At 50.9% G+C, this 17,101-nt stretch overlaps 1 protein-coding gene across 1 annotated transcript in view; it reads left to right on the top strand.

Moving 5' to 3' along the window:
* The window catches only part of DENND2D (DENN domain containing 2D), a 30,440-nt gene extending 15,056 nt beyond the window's left edge, over positions 1-15,384 (top strand). The window contains exons 5-12 of the mRNA XM_054028065.1: positions 550-627; positions 946-1,086; positions 6,368-6,516; positions 8,320-8,497; positions 9,531-9,572; positions 10,101-10,191; positions 12,660-12,899; positions 14,133-15,384. Of these exons, the coding sequence (XP_053884040.1) occupies positions 550-627; positions 946-1,086; positions 6,368-6,516; positions 8,320-8,497; positions 9,531-9,572; positions 10,101-10,191; positions 12,660-12,899; positions 14,133-14,197 (984 nt within the window). The 3' untranslated portion in view covers positions 14,198-15,384. The remainder of the gene's footprint in view (positions 1-549; positions 628-945; positions 1,087-6,367; positions 6,517-8,319; positions 8,498-9,530; positions 9,573-10,100; positions 10,192-12,659; positions 12,900-14,132) is intronic.
* The last annotated feature ends 1,717 nt before the right edge of the window (positions 15,385-17,101 follow it).

Genomic DNA, 17,101 nt, shown 5'->3' on the forward strand with positions numbered 1-17,101 from the left:
CCCCCCCCCCCCGCTTTGTGTGACCGAGGCAAGTGCCTCACTCGCCTCGCCCTTGTTACGGCACTGCTGGGCAGCATCCTCAATGATTCCTCTAGTCGGTCTGCAGAGCCTTTTTCTGGAGGTCTGTTGGCCAGCGGGAGTCCTAAGCGCCTTCCCTTTGCCTCAGAGATTGTGTACATGCGTCTGCTTCTGGGGTGGGGCATCTCCTGCAGCTGAGTTTGGAGAGGAACAGGGCTGGTACCAGCCTCCCCTCCCTCCTTGCTTTTTCAGCTTGTTCTGCAAGTTTCCTGACCTGTATTTTGTTAAGTAGCCGGTGAGGACCAGCTGAGCTGGGTGGTATTATTAACCAGGTCTCTGGGATGCAGACAAGGCCAAGCCATGGAGGGCTCCTAGCTTTGCTGAGGTCTGACTTTGCATTCCTTAGAGAGGCCATGGCCCCGCCCTGAGTGGCAGTCCCCATAACGATGGGGGCTGTCTCTGTGCACCTGATAGAGGGGGTAAGAGATTGTGGCATACAGTTAACCCTTTGGGTGCTGATCCTTCTTTTAGCCTGTTGGCCGGGGCCCTCGTTTCCCAGAGGTCTTCTGCATCATCAGCTGCCTGGGCTGCTTCGGATTGTTCTCCAAGGTAGGAACGCTGATGCTCACAGGCAAAACACTAACCCAGCTTGCATGCCCAGCCGGGTCTCGTGCAGCTGCTGATCCCTGTCTTGTTGCTGCCTGATCTACATCTCGGTACAGGGAAGGACATCTGCCTGTGGGAGCAGGTGGTGAGGCCACTATCTGTCCAGGGTTGAGGAGGGTGAGGCCTGTGGTGCTGAGACTGGTGCTGGCTGCTGTTCCTCAGTGAGGAAGCAACTGAGCCACTGCTGTGGTGCTGGAGGGAGGGGGGGTGATCAGGGAATTCGTTGGCTTGCTGTTGCTGACGGGTCTCTCCTTCCCGTAGATCCTCGATGAAGTGGAGAAGAGGCGGCAGATCTCCATGGCCGTCATTTACCCCTTCATGCAGGGCCTCCGCGAATCCCCCTTTCCGGCTCCGGGGAAAACGGTCACCATTAAAAGCTTCATCCCTGATTCTGGAACAGAGGTTTGTGTCGGCTCAGTAATCCGTGCTCAGGTGCTGCTGACCTCCAGCAGGCCTGTCTCTCCAGCCCTAGGAGTTGGTCTAAGAGGAGGCGATGCCAGAGCAGCCGGCTCTGCGTGCGTGTGTCTGGCTGTCTGGACAGCTGGAGCTTTGTAGGCTTTGCTCAGTGCAGTCTCTGCTAACGCACCTCATGTCTCCGGCTGCCTGGGGCAGTAATACACGAGGGTCACAGGTCAGGGTGGACAAGGAGCTCTGGTTGAGTTGAAGAACAAGGCTGTGCTGCCTGGGAACGATAGGGTAGGGAACGACCCCTTGGAACAAGCTGGCCACTTCGTGCCAGTGGAGATCAAGCCAGCAGTTCAATCCATTCTCTACCCTCTGTGGGAGAGTTAGTGACGGTCAGATGTTCCATATTCCAGCCATCCAGCCTGACCGCTATGGCCAGTTCTCCCAGGTGGCCGGAAGGTGCAGTGAGATGGGCGCTGCCCAGTGCACAACGGGTGTAGCGCTCCGTGAAATGCTCAGCGCCGGTCCTACTGCGAGGATCTATCAGCACTAATAGCCGTTAATGCCGGTGGATGTGGCGTTCACACTTCTCAAAGCTGCTGTTGCAACCTGTCTCTGTGCAGCCTCCAGACTGCAGTGCATTGGCTTTCCGAAGCCACAGGCTCCCAGCCATGCTTTCAAAGAGGCTGCTGATTTTGGGAGCCCAGCTTGAAGCCCCTTGGGCCTGATTTCCAGAGGTGCCAGGCATCCTTTCATGTCAGCCAGCACTAGATATCTAGTGCCACCTAGAACAGCTCGCTCTGCTCCCAAGCATGCTTTGGGGGGCTCGGCCCTAACAGGCAACCAGGGGAGAGAAGTTCTAGTAGCAAAGCAGGGGGCAGAGCTGGAGGAGAAGAGGACACCTCTATAGTACAGGAAATGGGTGTGTACCCTGGATTTTCCAGAGACACCCGGCAGCATGAGAGCTGGGGGGAGAAAGCGGATGTGGCAGGGGGCCCACGGTTGGGGCATGGTGATGTGGCAGGGGGCCCATGGTTGGGGTGTGGTGGATCATAGGCGCCGACTTCCCCTCTTTCCCGTGGGGGCTCGACCCTGCCCCCTCTGTCCTCGGCCCCGCCCCACTCCGCCTCTTCCATGAGGCCCCTCCCCTGCACCACCTCTTCCCTGCCCCCATTCCAACCCCTTCCCCGCCTCCTCCCCTGAGCGCGCCAAGTTCCTGCTCCTCCCCCTGCTCCCCTTAGGGTTACCATATTTTGTGCCTCCAAATGGAGGACACTCCACGGGGCCCCGCCCCAGCCCCGCCCACGCCCCCGCCCCAACTCCACCCTTTCCCCAAAGTCTCCGCCCCCTCCCCTGCTTCCCGCGAACATTTGATTCGCGGGAAGCCTGAAGCAGGTAAGGGGGGTGTGGGGGGAGGAGGCGCGGCCCAGGCTGGCCCCCCCGGCGGCTCCAGCCTGGGTCGGCTTGGGCCCTGGGGTGCCGGACCCGGCCCCCGGCCGAGCACCCCTGGCCCACCCAGCACTGCCGGCCCCCGGGCCTCCCGGCCGAGCACCCCGGGCCCCCGGCCGAGCACCCCTGGCCTGCCCACCACCCTCGGTCCCCGGCCTGCCCAGCACCGCTGGCCCCCGGCGGCCCGGCGCACCCCCCAGCCGCCCGGCACCGCTGGCCCCCGGCGGCCCGGCGCACCGCCCGGCACCGCCGCCCCCCGGCGCACTGCACGGCACCGCCGGCCCCCGGCGGCCCGGTGTACCCCCGGCGGCCCGGCGCACCGCCCGGCCGCCCGGCACCCCTGGCCCGGCGCACCCCCCCCGGCCCAGCAGCGCCGGATTTTCCCGACATGTTCGGCTTTTTGGGATTTCCCCCCGGACGGGGATTTGAGTCCCAAAAAGCCGGACGTGTCCGGGAAAATCCGGACGTATGGTAACCCTAGCTCCCCTACCCCCCCCCCCCCCCACCGAGCTGTTTGGCAGCGGCTGGGTGGGAAACGCTAGGAGGTAGGGGGAGGAGCAGGGACACGGGATGCTCAGGGGGGCAGAAGGAGGTGGGGGGTGAGGGGAACTTGGCTGCCGGTGGGTGCAGAGCACCCACTAATTTTTCCCTGTGGGTGCTCCAGCCCTGGAGCTCCCACGGAGTTGGCGCCTATGTGGTGGATTGGACTGAATGATGGGAAAGGGGAGCAAAATCATGCCGGGTGCAGACAAGGATGGCGTGGCAGAGTCAGCTGTGCGAAGAAATGATTTGTAAGCAATTGTCATCAGTGACAGGGCAAACCCTGCCAGGTTAGGAGCTGGGGAGTTTGACATCAGGTCAAAGGACATGCAGCTATTTTTGGAGACACCGGTGTGAATCTGGATTGAAGCTGGTTTCAGTGGAATTACAGCAGTGTATCCCAGGTCCCTGGAATTACATGACACTGCCCCTAGAAGCCTGCGCTGTTTCCCCCACCTCTGCAGTCCCATCGAATCAGTGCAGGATCCCTTGTGTTACTGAATCTTGTATTACACTTAGTTGATTTGACTGTGTCTCCGGATTTTCGGTGTGCTCAGAATTCTATACTGACCACTCCTAAATTTGAGTTGTTTGGTTGCTGAGTTGGCGAAAACTTGGGCTTTCCGCACAAGGAAGCAGAAGCCTGTCCACTTTCACTCCCCCGTTTGATCAGAGGCAGCGAGGACTTTAAATATGGGGTGGGTTCTTCTCCAGCAGCCGCCTTTGCTAAGAAGTGACACACTCTGCTCAGCAACAGGGTTTCTACAAAAATGGCCTTTTTAATCACGTTCATTCACACCTCTCTTTGTTGAATGGAAGCCATTCACACCTCTCCTGGAGCTATTGTTTCATGTTGAGTGCAGAGACTGCTTTGCATCTGCTCTTCTCAGCTGGCAGGGCTAGAGAGGAGACACTGGGTCTATATTAGACAATTGTGCCCATTTAAGGAAACAGATTTTAGATATCTAGCTAGTTAAACCCTAACAAACCCTAATACAGATGCATGGGGATCAGTTTCTGCCTTGCTGGTATCTGTCCTTAGCTTAATTCCGGGCAGTCGGCTTTGCTTTAGGAGTTTGCAATTGTATAATTCAATCCTGTCAGTGGAGTGCAAGCCCTGCAATAAAGACAGCCTTTAGGACTCATCTGCACTGGGGTGGGGGCTGCACTTGTGCAGTGATGCTTATGTAACACAGGTGCAAACCGGGACTTGCTCTGGTGTGGTTTAGCCTGGTTTGAAGGGGGGCTGAGCTCGTGCATTGCTCGTGTGCAGCCTCGTGTAGACAATGCATTCATATTTTTTACATGAGAGGTTTGACTCTGCAGTGCGCTGGTGCAGCATTTGCTTTGGAATGGGGAATTGCAGCCACCTCATCCCATTGCACATTGGGTGCTGGGTGTAACTGAGAGCAGCTGGCTTGGCACAGGTTCTTCTCTGCCAGCTTCCGGGTTATGAAATCTCTTGTGATTCTGTAGCAAGATTGTGTAAAGACTTGGCCTATTGCTTCATGCTTTGGCTGCTGGCAGAACTGCAGAGATGGGAGCATTTTCTTCAAAAGAGTCAGCGTGGCCGCTTATCCAGCACTGTCAGTGGAGAAGGGAGCTGCTGCTAGGGAAGGCTAGGCTGGGAGCTGGCAGTGCGTGGGAGAGAGAGCGCAATGGAGACCTGTGGGTAGCCCAATGTGCAGCAAAGCACGGGATGGACCAAAGTCTAAGTAAGGCCCTTCACTGAGTGGTGGGAGGTTGTTCCAAATACCTGGGGCTTCTCCTGGATCAGTAATCCAGGGCTGAGCTTTTGAGGCTGGTGAGAGGTTTGATTTCACATAATACAATGACACCAATTAGTTGTAAGAGCTCACCTGGGCTCTTGGCTGGAACGAAGTCTAACCAGCCTAACAGGAAAAGATGTAGAGGAAGGTAGGAGTGTCTGGAAACAGGCATTCCAAATGGCCACCTTCGCCTTAACTACAGTGATTGCAGCCACTCCATTACCTCTGCTTTTGTGGCAGTCTCGATGCTGCTTAATGTGGCCATTTGGAAGAGATGTGCAAGAGGCAACGAGATGGTGCTGCATAGGTACCTGCATGGGGCAAAGCAGGAATCGATGCTAGCAGACAGGCAGATCAATGTCTAACTGCTGGAAGTCAGAAAAATTACAGCTGGAACTGGGATGCAAATTTTCAACAATGAAGGTTATTGTGACATCATCCCAAGGAGTCTTGACATCCAGATTGGGTGTCTCACTCCAGCTCAGTCACAAGTTACTGGCCTCAGTGCAGGTGTTGCTGGGGGAAATTCTCTGGCTGGTGTCATGTAGGAGCTCAGGCTAGATGGTCAGAGTAATTCCTTCTGGCCTTAGAATTTATACACTCCAAAGCCTAATGAACTCTTGGGAGAAAGGATATCTTTGTTAAAGATTCAACACCACCCACCCTGTTCCATGAGGCTTGCAAAGCAAACCCCCAAGGCCTGGTGTACATACTAGTTTGTACCGGGTTAACTAAGGGTGTGATTTGTAAACTGGTCTAGTTAAACCAGCGCAAGTGTGTGCGTAGACAAGGTACCCTCCATCAAAACCAGGGCGGGACAGACATGACACCCCAGATACCTGGGCTCCTCCTATCAACGTCTCTGTACTTTCTCCCACCCTGCACTCGGAGAGCCCTTCATGAGAAGCGCCGCGAGGCTGCTGGGGGCTGATGAGAACTCCTGGGAATTGTTGGTAATTGAGGATCACCTATGAATTCATGGTGTTGGTAAAGCAGCTTTGAAGTGGAGGACTGGTCCCCGCTGGGGCCTTGTGCCGATTCTAGCCTGTGGCATAGCTGTATGGTGCACACCAGGAAAGCTTTGTCTAGCCTGTCGCGATCTTATCCCGCTGTCAAGCCGGAGTTATCTCCACCAGTAAACAGTGACTGTGTCCATCTGTGCTAGGGGTTTGCATCAAGGCACAACCCCAGGAAGGACTCAGTCAAATAGGGCCACTTATTGCCTCGGTCACGCTCCTTATTTGGTGCACCAGTTTCCCCCACTCTTGGTCTGTTAGATCGGTGAACTCTGGGTGGGACAGTGCTGGGCACTACCAAAAAGTAATCCTAACTAATTGTAATATTGCAAAGATCTCTCATGACACACCCCCGCACTCATGACATACCCTTCCTGCCTCCTTTCTCCGTCATATGGAAGCAGTCAGGGCCCAGCCCAGCATGTCTGAAACCTTCTGCACCATGCTTTTAATAGAATTAATTAGTGATTTGTTAGCTCACTCATGTCCCCTCCTTCTCAACAGCTCATCGAACTCACGCGGCCCCTGGACTCCTGGCTGGAACACGTGGAGTTTCAGGCCCTTCTGCAGCATCTCAGTCCAGAGAACATCCTTTGGCTCTTCGCCTCTGCGGTTCTGGAGCGACGGATTATCTTCGTGGCAGAGGAGCTCAGGTGAGCCCCTGCATTTAACCAGCGAGCTAGTTCTGAGAGCTACAGAGAGCTACAAGTAATTCTTCCACTCTACTCTGCGCTGATTAGGCTTCAACGGAAGTATTGTGTCCAGCTCTGGGTGCCACATTTCAGGAAGGATGTGGACAAATTGGAGAGAGTCCAGAGATGATTAAAGGTCTAGAAAACATGACCTATGAGGGAAGATTGAAAAAAATGGGTTTGTTTAGTCTGGCAAAGAGAAGACTGAGAGGAGACATGATAAGTTTTCAAGTACATAAAAGGTTGTTACAAGGAGGAGGGAGAAGAATTGTTCTTCTTAACCGCTGAGGATAGGACAAGAAGCAATGGGCTTAAATTGCAGCAAGGGTGGTTTAGGTTGGACATTAGGAATAAATTCCTGTCAGGGCGGTTAAGCACTGGAATAAATTGCCTCAGGAGGTTGTGGAATCTCCATCACTGGAGTTTTGTAAGAGCAGGTTGGACAAACACCTGTCAGGGATGGTCTAGATAACACTTAGGCCTGGGCTGCACTAGCGGGGGGGTTTGAACTAAGATATGCAACTTCAGCTACGCTATTCACGTAGCTGAAGTCGAAGTATCTTAGTTCGACTTACCTGGCCATCCTCATGGAAGTGAGTTGACCGCCGCGGCTCCCCTGTCAACTCCGCTTACTCCTCCTGCCAAGGTGCAGTACAGGCATCGATTCGGGGATTGATTTATCGCATTTAGATGAGACGCGATAAATTGATCCCCGATACATCGAACGCTACCCGCCGATTTGGCAGGTAGTATAGACGTACCCCTAGTCCTGCCATGAGTGCAGGGGACTGGACTAAATTGCCTCTCCAGGTCCTTTCCAATCCTATGATTTTATGATTCTCTCAGCTCATGAGTACAGGTCACGTGCAGCTCACCCAGCCCTAGAATGCAGCCTGCAGGTGCCCTCAGTTCCACTCCCCGTTCATAAGGGGGCAGAATCAAGTGTTGAATGATGTGTCCTGAAGTCCACTACTCTGTGGATCTCGGTCCCAGGCTGGGTGTAGTTGGGGCTGGCTGATGGCCCTCTCCCCATCCCCACAGTGCAGTGAGTGGTGATTAATTTTTTGTGCCCCATCTAGTTCAGGAGATAAAATCAGAATAAATTAATTCCAGGTGCAGGGGAGGCGAGCGAAGCCAAGAACCTTCCACTCTGAGAGGTTTCAGAGTAACAGCCGTGTTAGTCTGTATCCGCAAAAAGAAGAACAGGAGTACTTGTGGCACCTTAGAGACTAACAAATTTATTAGAGCATAAGCTTTCGTGGACTACAGCCCACTTCTTCGGATGCATATAGAATGGAACATATATTGAGGAGATATATATACACACATACAGAGAGCATAAACAGGTGGGAGTTGTCTTACCAACTCTGAGAGGCCAATTAATTAAGAGAAAAAAAAGCTTTTGAAGTGATAATCAAGCTAGCCCAGTACAGAGAGTTTGATAATAAGTGTGAGAATACTTACAAGGGGAGATAGACACATGCCTAGAACCCCGACCAGGGGTATTCTATTTGCTACCCAAGATCCATAAACCTGGATATCCTGGCAGGAGGTCAGACCAGATGATCACAATGGTCCCTTCTGGCTTTATAATCTATGAAAAACAGCACCCACCTGTTTAGGAGCCTGTCTCTCCTTGGAAGTCACTTAGACTTTGGCTCCTGTGCCACTCAGGTGCCCTTGAAAATCTCACCCAAGGCCTAACATGCTGGCCAGCTACTTGCCAAATCCAGTTAGTGATCAGAACCCTTATTTATTCGGCAGCGTCCTGTCCCAGTGCATCCATGCCGTGGCAGCTCTTCTCTACCCCTTCTCCTGGGCGCACACCTACATCCCCGTGGTTCCGGAATGCCTGATCGATACCGTCTGTTGCCCCACACCCTTCATGGTTGGAGTCCAGAAACGTTGCCTAGAGCAGGTGCTCGATCAGCCGATGGAGGAGGTACTGTCTGAGGGGTCTCTGTGCCAGGGCAGCAGATGGGCTTGAAAATGAATGTTTGCCAGTTCGTGCCCCTTGATTGTTATCTCCATGTGGCAGCAGGCAGGGACGGATTTACAACTTGCGCACCCCTAGGCACAGCATCTTCAGCGCCCTTCCCCCCCCCCCCTGCCTACAGCTGACCTTTGTGTTGCACACAGTTTTAGAGAGGCATGGCACCCCTAGAATGCAGGCACCCTTAGGCACATGCCTATTGTGCCCAATTGGAAATCCAGCCCTGGTAGCAGGCTCTGATTTTGTCTCCATCCCAGCCTCAGGAGGAGAAAGGCCCAGAAGGAAACAAGAGCGGATTCCAGCCTGCTCCTAGGGTAACACCCAAGCTGTTCCCTAGGCCAGATGGATGCTGATATCACCTACCCACTAGCTGGGCAAGGACCTCAGCCCGGATCCCCTGGGGCAAAAGAGGCATGCCTTGCCCTTGGCTCACCCTGTAGTCAACATTGCCCTGAGTGTCTCACTGCTCATAGCTCATGGGAGGTGAGCACGCAGCTTAGAAAACTAGTGTAGACGCTGCCAGATTTTCCATGCTGGTTCGCTCCTTGGCCTTCTGCTGGAAGCACTAACAATGGGGTGGCTGTGGCCCTCTCCCCATGGGGATGTGGGCTGAGACTCCTAAACTCATCTCATGTGGGCTTCCCAAGAGACACTGGATGGGAACCACTTTCAGTCTGGGCTGGATTGGACCCAGTGACTGATTCTAGAGGAGAGAGGCTCCAAATCTCCTTTCCATGTCCTGGGTCCATTCATCCCCCCCAGACCAGGCACTGCTGCCTCTTTCACCAGGCAGGAAGTTTGGAGGAGCCCTTTCCATTACAGTGTCCTAGAGCAGTTCGTCATCAGGTGCAGCTCAGAGCTTTTCAAATGGACTTGAGGCACAGAAGACTGATCTTGAAATACATTCTCTTAAATCGCTGCCGGTCAGAAGCAGCCTTACAATGCAGCCTGGCTAACGCTGGGTCCTGTCTGTTGGTTTTAGGTGCTGCTGGTTGACTTGTGCGAAGGGAAGTTCTTAAGATCGGTAGGTGTCCCTGGTGCGATGCAGACTGTCCCCCATGCCGTCGCCAGACGCGGGCGCTTGAAATGTTCTTGTTCGTCGCTTGACCGGTATCGCTGGGCCGCTGCAGGCTCCTTAATCCTGGGTTTTCAGTAGCTGTCACTCCTTCCCACCTGTCATTTATTTGCACTCTGCAGGCTTAGGGGGGCAGGGCCTCTTGGCCGAGCTTACATAGCACACTGTCTCTCTCCAACATCCTTTGGGATAAAAATTGATAGATGATGGCTTCTGGCAGTAGCTAACGAGCCCCACTGAGACTATGGTAATGCAGACTGCACGGCTGCATTAAAGAATGGGTCACAGGGGATCTGGTGGGGGAAGATGTGTTCATTCCAAGATGCTTTGGGCCTGAAGGTATGCTCAGAAAGTGGTTCGGCGAGTTAGAATCCTCTCTCACGCTTCAAAACCTTCTTCCCAGTAAAAGCCACCGTCTCGGGCATCCCTGGTTTGCAAGAGCTGGGGCGGTGCTAACATTGGTCCATCCTCTTTCAGGTTGGCGACGAAAGAGACATCTTACCGGCCAAGCTGCAGACAGAGATGCTGACTTCTTTGAAGATGCACAACAGCAACAACAACATACAGAGTAGGCAGAGAGTTCTTTCTTTGGGGTGCGCACAGTGGAGTATCTGTGAATGCCCCACAAAGACTGCCAGTGTCCTGGGCTAACCAGCCATCCTGGGGCTAGTGGGCTAAGAACCCGGGACCCAATTTCCTACGCTGCCCTCTCAGCTCCAGCCAACCCATCTCTAGGGCTGTGTATGCTTTGGACTCACATGCACGCAAAGAGACTAGCTTAGTGGTCTAAGCAACTGGACTGGAATAGACATGGTCCCTTGGTTCCATGCGCTCAGCTTCTGCAGGGACACCTCAGCCCTTCCCACTTCAGAGGTAGAAAGAGACTGAGGTTTGTGCAGCTTATGGAGTGTGGGGCAAGTCCTCAGCTGGTGTAAAATTGTCATCACTCCATTGGCTTCCTCTCGACATTGACTTCAGTGGAGCTGTGACATCTCCCACCAGCTCAGGATCTGTCCCAGTGTGTCTGCAATACAGCGCTCAAAAGACCAGCTTGGAACTGTCAAGGATCCCAAGGCACTTAGCTATGATTGTGGTTTACTTTGTGGTCCTTACCCAGCCTTTTGCTTCCCTCACCCCTTCTGCCCCACCTGTTGTTCAATGTGATATGCTCTGATTAGCTGCAGCTCCCCACCCCAGAGGTGGCTGCATTTCAGTGGTGCTCTGCTTTATTCTCCATCCCCAGCTAGCAGGCATAGTACATTGTTTCTGCTCTGCATGGATACTTAAGTGCAGTTGTGGTCAGAAAAGCCCGTGGTTATAGCACCTTCTTTCTGTGTGCAGCAGCGTCGGACCTGCTGACTTCATTGACAAAAATAGATCCTTTTTATTGTTAGCCCCGCAGAGCCAGTGCAGCTCTGGGAGAAAGAGCTGGATTCTAGCAGACATTACTAAATTCCAGTCTTCATTATTGGTGGTGATAGGCGAAATGGGCAGAGCCCAGCGTGCGCCTCAGATGCCGGGCTGAGTTTGCAGGGCTGGCTGTTATACAGAGATTTTAAAAACCCCACAGCCTTGCTAGGTGTCATGCGAGCACATGGGATCTGGAGTCTTTGGAACACAATGAATGTGGGATTTTTACCGAGTCATTTTCAGAATAGTATCATCGCCTGCCAATTCTTGTAGTGCTGCTGTAGAGCATCTTCCTCCCTAAATTCCACAACCATGTAGGATTGTGAAGACCAGTCAGGGAAGAGAAATAATCCATCAGTAGGGAGGGGTGCAAAAAATCCAGAAGGCTCTTGATAGCTTTATCTGGACAAAACAGAAAGCCAGTGACCCTGAATATCCCTCAGTGAAATCTGGACCTGGGAGATCTGGACAGCTAGACTCCCTTCTGCCACTACAGAGTATATGTGCTAATGCAGCAGGGGGAGTCCTCTATCCAGAACGGCCTGTGAAGGGCAGTACCATGTACTAGTGGCTGTTACAACTCTTTAATGATTTAACACCAAGAAATTGGATTTTAGTGTGTGAAGGAGATGGCAATTGCTTCTGACATGAACGTAGCATGTGAATTAGGTCAGCGTGCAGTGAGGCCATCCATCTAGCATCTCGGCAGGCTGGTGTACTTCACATTTTAAGATGGTAGATGCAATTCCTTGAATGTGTATACAGTGTTCGGAGTTCCTTGGAAGCAAAGTGTTATAAGAATCATAGACTATCAGGGTTGGAAGGGACCTCAGGAGGTCATCTAGTCCAACCCCCTGTTCAAAGCAGGACCAATCCCCAACTAAATCATTCCAGTCAGGGCTTTGTCAAGCCTGACCTTAAAAACCTATAAGGAAGGAGATTCCACCACCTCCCTAGGTAACCCATTCCAGTGCGTCACCACCCTCCTAGTGAAAAAGTTTTTCCTAATATCCAACCTAAACCTCCCCCTCTGCAACTTGAGACCATTACTCCTTGTTCTGTCAAAGTTTGGTGGTCAGCAGTAATTATCCATTGGACTGGGGCAATTGAATACAACATTGGGATTGAACAATGGTTCAGTTTATACTCCTGCCGGCTCCTTAGCGAATGGGACCTCCTGGCTTTTCTCCTATGCCATGACTGGGTTTGTGAGTCACACAACTTAGCACAATTCAGGTGTTACAGCTGCTTTTGAATGGAAAAGCAGGGGGGTTGTCTTTGGAATGCCCCAGACTGTGGCACAGAGAAGAGACAAGAGGTGGGATGGCCTAGTGGTCAGAGCACTAGCCTGGGACTCAGGAGACCTGGTTTCAAGTTCCTGCCCCACCACAGACTGGGTGAGCATTGGGTGTGTTATTTCGGCCCAAATCCTTTAAGGAAATTTGGAGCGTAAATACTTCTGAGGATCTGACCCTCCGTTCCCTCATGATAGCCCTTACCTGCCTCACAGAAGGGTTGTGAGTGTAAATACATTCAGATTGTGAGGTGCCCACGTCCTGAGTTAATGGGGGTCGTGTGAATATCAGCCCCCATGCTCAAACTGTGGGTATTCTATTCCCTTTTCAGCATCTGAACAAGTGAACACCCATGTCTCCAACACCTTCGTGCAATTCTTCGTCAAAACTGTTGGCCATTATACATCACACCTCAAGTGGAATAAGAGCGGCCAGGGCTCCTTTCAGGAGAAGGCGTTCTGCAAAGCCATCACCTCCAGGTCCTGCCGCAAGTTTGTGAAAAGATTTGTGAGGACTCAGATGTTTTCCCTCTTTATCCAGGAAGCGGAAAGGAGCAGGATAACCCAAGAAGGTAAATTGCCCCATCTCCTCCCTCTTCCCTGCTCCCTGTTACTGCCCTGGCATTCAGGAAGCAGCAGGATCCCTGGAGGCCACTCTTTGGTTTCTTTGGGCTAGCGGGAGCAGGACTCATTTGGATATTTGCTTGTGCAAATGAGATGCAAATGTTTTTGTGTGACTGCTCCTGAAAATACAACTGGGGAAGGGAGAGATGCTGTTAGAGAAGATGGTACAGGCAGCGATAGTCAGTCTCTCCAATAACTTCTGCCTGCAGTGCACCAGCAGAGACACCTATATCGGTTGCAATAGTCTCTTTCATCCCTGCAGCCCTGGATGGAGGAGGTAATTGCAGACTTCAGAACTCGGCCTGCGTTTGTATTGAAAACAGTCAAAGGGCAAGGAGGAAAGCACTAGTGCAAAGCGCTCCTTGCTTATTCTCTTCCCTACAGTGTATTTCCTGACACACACACCCCTCACGTAAGGGCTGTAAATAATGCAGTATGGCCTAGTAGATGGAGCACTGGTCTGAGCCTCAGGAGAGCTTCATTCTAATTCCTAGCCCTGCCACGGGATTTCTGGCTGATCTTGGGCAAATCACCACTCTGCGCCTCAGTTTACCTATCTGAAAATGGGCTGTATAAGACCTGGGTAGTAGTAGTAGTATTGCCACTTTCAAGAATTTCAACAATGTGTCTCAGTTACTGAGCTAGCTGCACCTCTGAGCCCCCTGCACTCTCTCAGTGCGCTCCCCCATCCCCTTCAGTTTGGATCCGGTACCATTTTATCCCCGATATTTGTGATGCTTGCACTGCTGGTTCAGCTTCAGCCCATCGTTGCTCGAGGTGCAGGTAGATTTGGAGCCAGTGCTGCTGCTCTGGTGCCCTCTGATGCAAGTTGACAGGAACCGTTAGATTCTATTCCTGATATTAGAGAGATTCCACCAACCCCTCTTCCATCCTGCCTCACTGCCTCCTCAGCACCTAAACCCCATGGCGATTGGTGTACTATAAAAATGTATATGGAGAATATGGCCATAGCTCCATCTCCCTGGTCCATCTTCAGGTTCTCTGCTTTGATCGCTGGTTCTTATGGAGTTTGTTGGGCTAATCTCTGCTTCTGCTTCGCTTCCGTAGCATGTTTGTTATAAAACAGAAACCAGCCAATGACCTCTACCACTCTGAAACCTGTCAATTGTTGATGAAACTCCAATGTAGTGTATGACTGATCCAGCTTTTGTTTTCCACAGGGTATTTCCAGCAGAAAGTAACTGAATATCAAGAACAAAAAAAGAAACAAAGGAGAAATTCCTGAAGTACTGTTCTGAAAGAGGGGAGCCTGGCTGGGCTTGGGCGGATATCTTCCTGCAGCATAATTCTGACCAGACTGGGTCAGCATCTCACTCAAAGGCAGAGCGCCCTTTGCTTTGCTGGCTCTGAGCATCTCTGGAACCTAGCCCCTTTTCCTGTGAATGATGAGATGCCTGGTCAACACAGGATGCCATTTTCTTCCCAGTCTCTTCTTTCTCAGGGCATGATTGCACTGGAAGCCTCTCTTCTACATCACTAGCAAACATGGATGTGATTCTTTTATCCAGGCCAACTGACACCATGGACCAAGCTGCAGTTCTTAGCCAAAGGGCAGCATGTGGCCCCGTAATGAGTTCCTATTGGATGACAATCACGGACCTAACATAGAAATAGAGTGAAATCGAGGCGGGATTGTCTGCTTGCTGTATAATGGCTAAGAATGTAGAATAATTAAGATAAAAATATTTCTTACTGATACATTTTAATTATTAAAAAAAAATCTAAATTTTCTAGCTGAGACACATTCTAGCCAATATGTATTCCTGAAGGGCTCCCATTAATAAGGTGGTTTCATGTTCTTTTTATAGCGAACAGCTTCATTGTTCCAGACTTACATGAGCTAAAAACAACTCTGCAGATTTTGGTGGCACCTTAAAGACTAACAGATTTATTTGGGCATAAGCTTTCTTGGGTAAAAACCCCACTTCTTCAGATGCATAGAGTGAAAGTTACAGATGCAGGCATTTGCTGCACATTGGGCTACCCACATTTGACATCCTTGCCTGTCACCTGCCCTTCTCTCCAAATCTTCCCATTTCATGTTGAGGTGCTGTCAGGCAGTAGAGAGAGAAAAAGGGAGGTGGCAGCCATTTTGAAGATAGCTCATTGTGCAGTTCTCTGAAGGTGTAGTTCTCTGGAACTGCTGAAGAAAGTTATGAAGAATAACTGCAAGGAATGATCATTAAACCTAAGATTTCTTCAAATGCAGAAGATTTCCATGAGTTTTAACTATATGGGAAGTTTGAAGAGTCTGTATTATCCAGTAAAAAAGAACATTAAGGACAAAAAAAAAATCTGAACCAGAGTGCTAAATTTCTTAGAGGACTTATCATGTAAAATGCATTTTTTTTTTAAATGTGCTGCAGTGGGTTTGGGGGACAGGAAATACACAGTGTTCTGATGTAACATACATTGAAGCCTTGCTTTAATAGCAAAACTCGATCTCCTAATGGTTCTCCTTTTACTTACCTGTGATAATGCTCAGTCTCTCCCATTCCCATGGGGCTGTTCCTCTTTCTGATAGCTGATCTCTTGGATGCAATTGCACTCTGTCCGTTCTTTCTAGCATCAGGGAGAACTGTCTCCAGCTGCTGCCATGGAGATGACTGTAATACTTTGGTTTCATTTCAATTGTTGGCTTTTAGGGTGCAAGTTCTGGATGGGGCTGGGGGCTTGTGATGTGCAGGTCAGACTGGATGATTGGGAGGGATAGCTCAGTGGTTTGAGCATTGGCCTGCTAAACCCAGGGTTGTAAGTTCAATCCTTGACAGGGCCACTTAGGGATCTGGGGCAACATCAGTACTTGGTCCTGCTAATGAAGGCAGGGGGCTGGACTCTATGACCTTTCAAGGTCCCTTCCAGTTCTAGGAGATAGGATATCTCCATTAATTTAACTTAAATTTATTTAGTTTATCTGGTGATCCCTTCTCGCCTTAAACCGTATGACAGTGCCCCTCTTCCCTTCGTAGCCCAGTACTGGCTAGCTGCTAAACCTTTGTCAAGGCCACTGTGCCACATATTGATGTGCAGGCTGAATGGCGCAGCAGTCTCCCCATGACCTTGGTGGAATCAAGGGACCATCTGCTGCACAGAGGACAGCTAAACAGCGAGCTTGGCATTAGTGAGAGCTTTGGCACACACATGGTGGATGCCCTAGTTGATAGTTCTCTCTCCTACCACCTCAGTGTAAATGAAAATCTCTGGTGCCCCCCACTGATTACCACCCTCAAAATGTTTCATTTGCATAAGCTATCTGAATGATGTTCATTTTTGTATTTGTGGGCTTGATTGCTAGGGTACTGGCAATAGTTGTAAGCATTAGTTTTAGGGTGTGTGTATACCCTTATCTACCCACTTTATAGCCTAACAGGGTTGGGCAGATCAGGATTCTAGGTTGAATCTTTACACAGTGGTAATCTTGAATGCTTTAAGAATTACCGAAGGCCAATAGCTCTCATTTAGTTTTCTCTCCATCTTTCTTGTCTCTGTGGTGGTGAAGAGGTGGAGCTAATAATTCCTTCAGAATGTGGTAAGACTTTGGTCACTCTGTTCTCTTGTAGGAGTGAACTCCAGTCATGGACCATCTATGACTCTGTCAGGCTCTGTCCTCAGCACCTGTAAATCTAACCTATAACATTTATAGTGCCCCTGAGAAGCAGTTATTATGGCAAATCCTAATCAGAGGAGGAGAGACTTTGAAGATTAAGGCTTGAGTTGAATTTGACTCCGTATGAAGTAGGGAACCAGACCCAGATGAGCTAAAAATCATGGTCTTTACACAGACACCGGGTTTATAGTTTATTACAACAATCAGTAATTCATTAACCACCTCCCCCCCTTTTTTTTTCCTTCTTCTGCTTTGGTCCTTCCTCTAGCTGAAGAGGTGTTAACAGGCAAGTTCACCTTGAATGGTCTCTTACACTAGCTGTTAATGACTTATGCTAAACCGCAACAGAGGGTTCTGTGGCACCTTTAAGACTAACAGAAGTAGTTAGTCTTAAAGGTGCCACAGAACCCTCTGTTGCTTTTTACAGATTCAGACTAAGACGGCTACCCCTCTGGTACTTGACATTATGCTAAACAGTCTGTTTCACCTTGTAGTTAGCTGTGACAGTTACCTTTCCCAGAC

The sequence above is a fragment of the Malaclemys terrapin genome, chromosome 4, assembly GCF_027887155.1.
Source record: "Malaclemys terrapin pileata isolate rMalTer1 chromosome 4, rMalTer1.hap1, whole genome shotgun sequence".
Lineage (NCBI taxonomy): Eukaryota > Metazoa > Chordata > Testudines > Emydidae > Malaclemys > Malaclemys terrapin.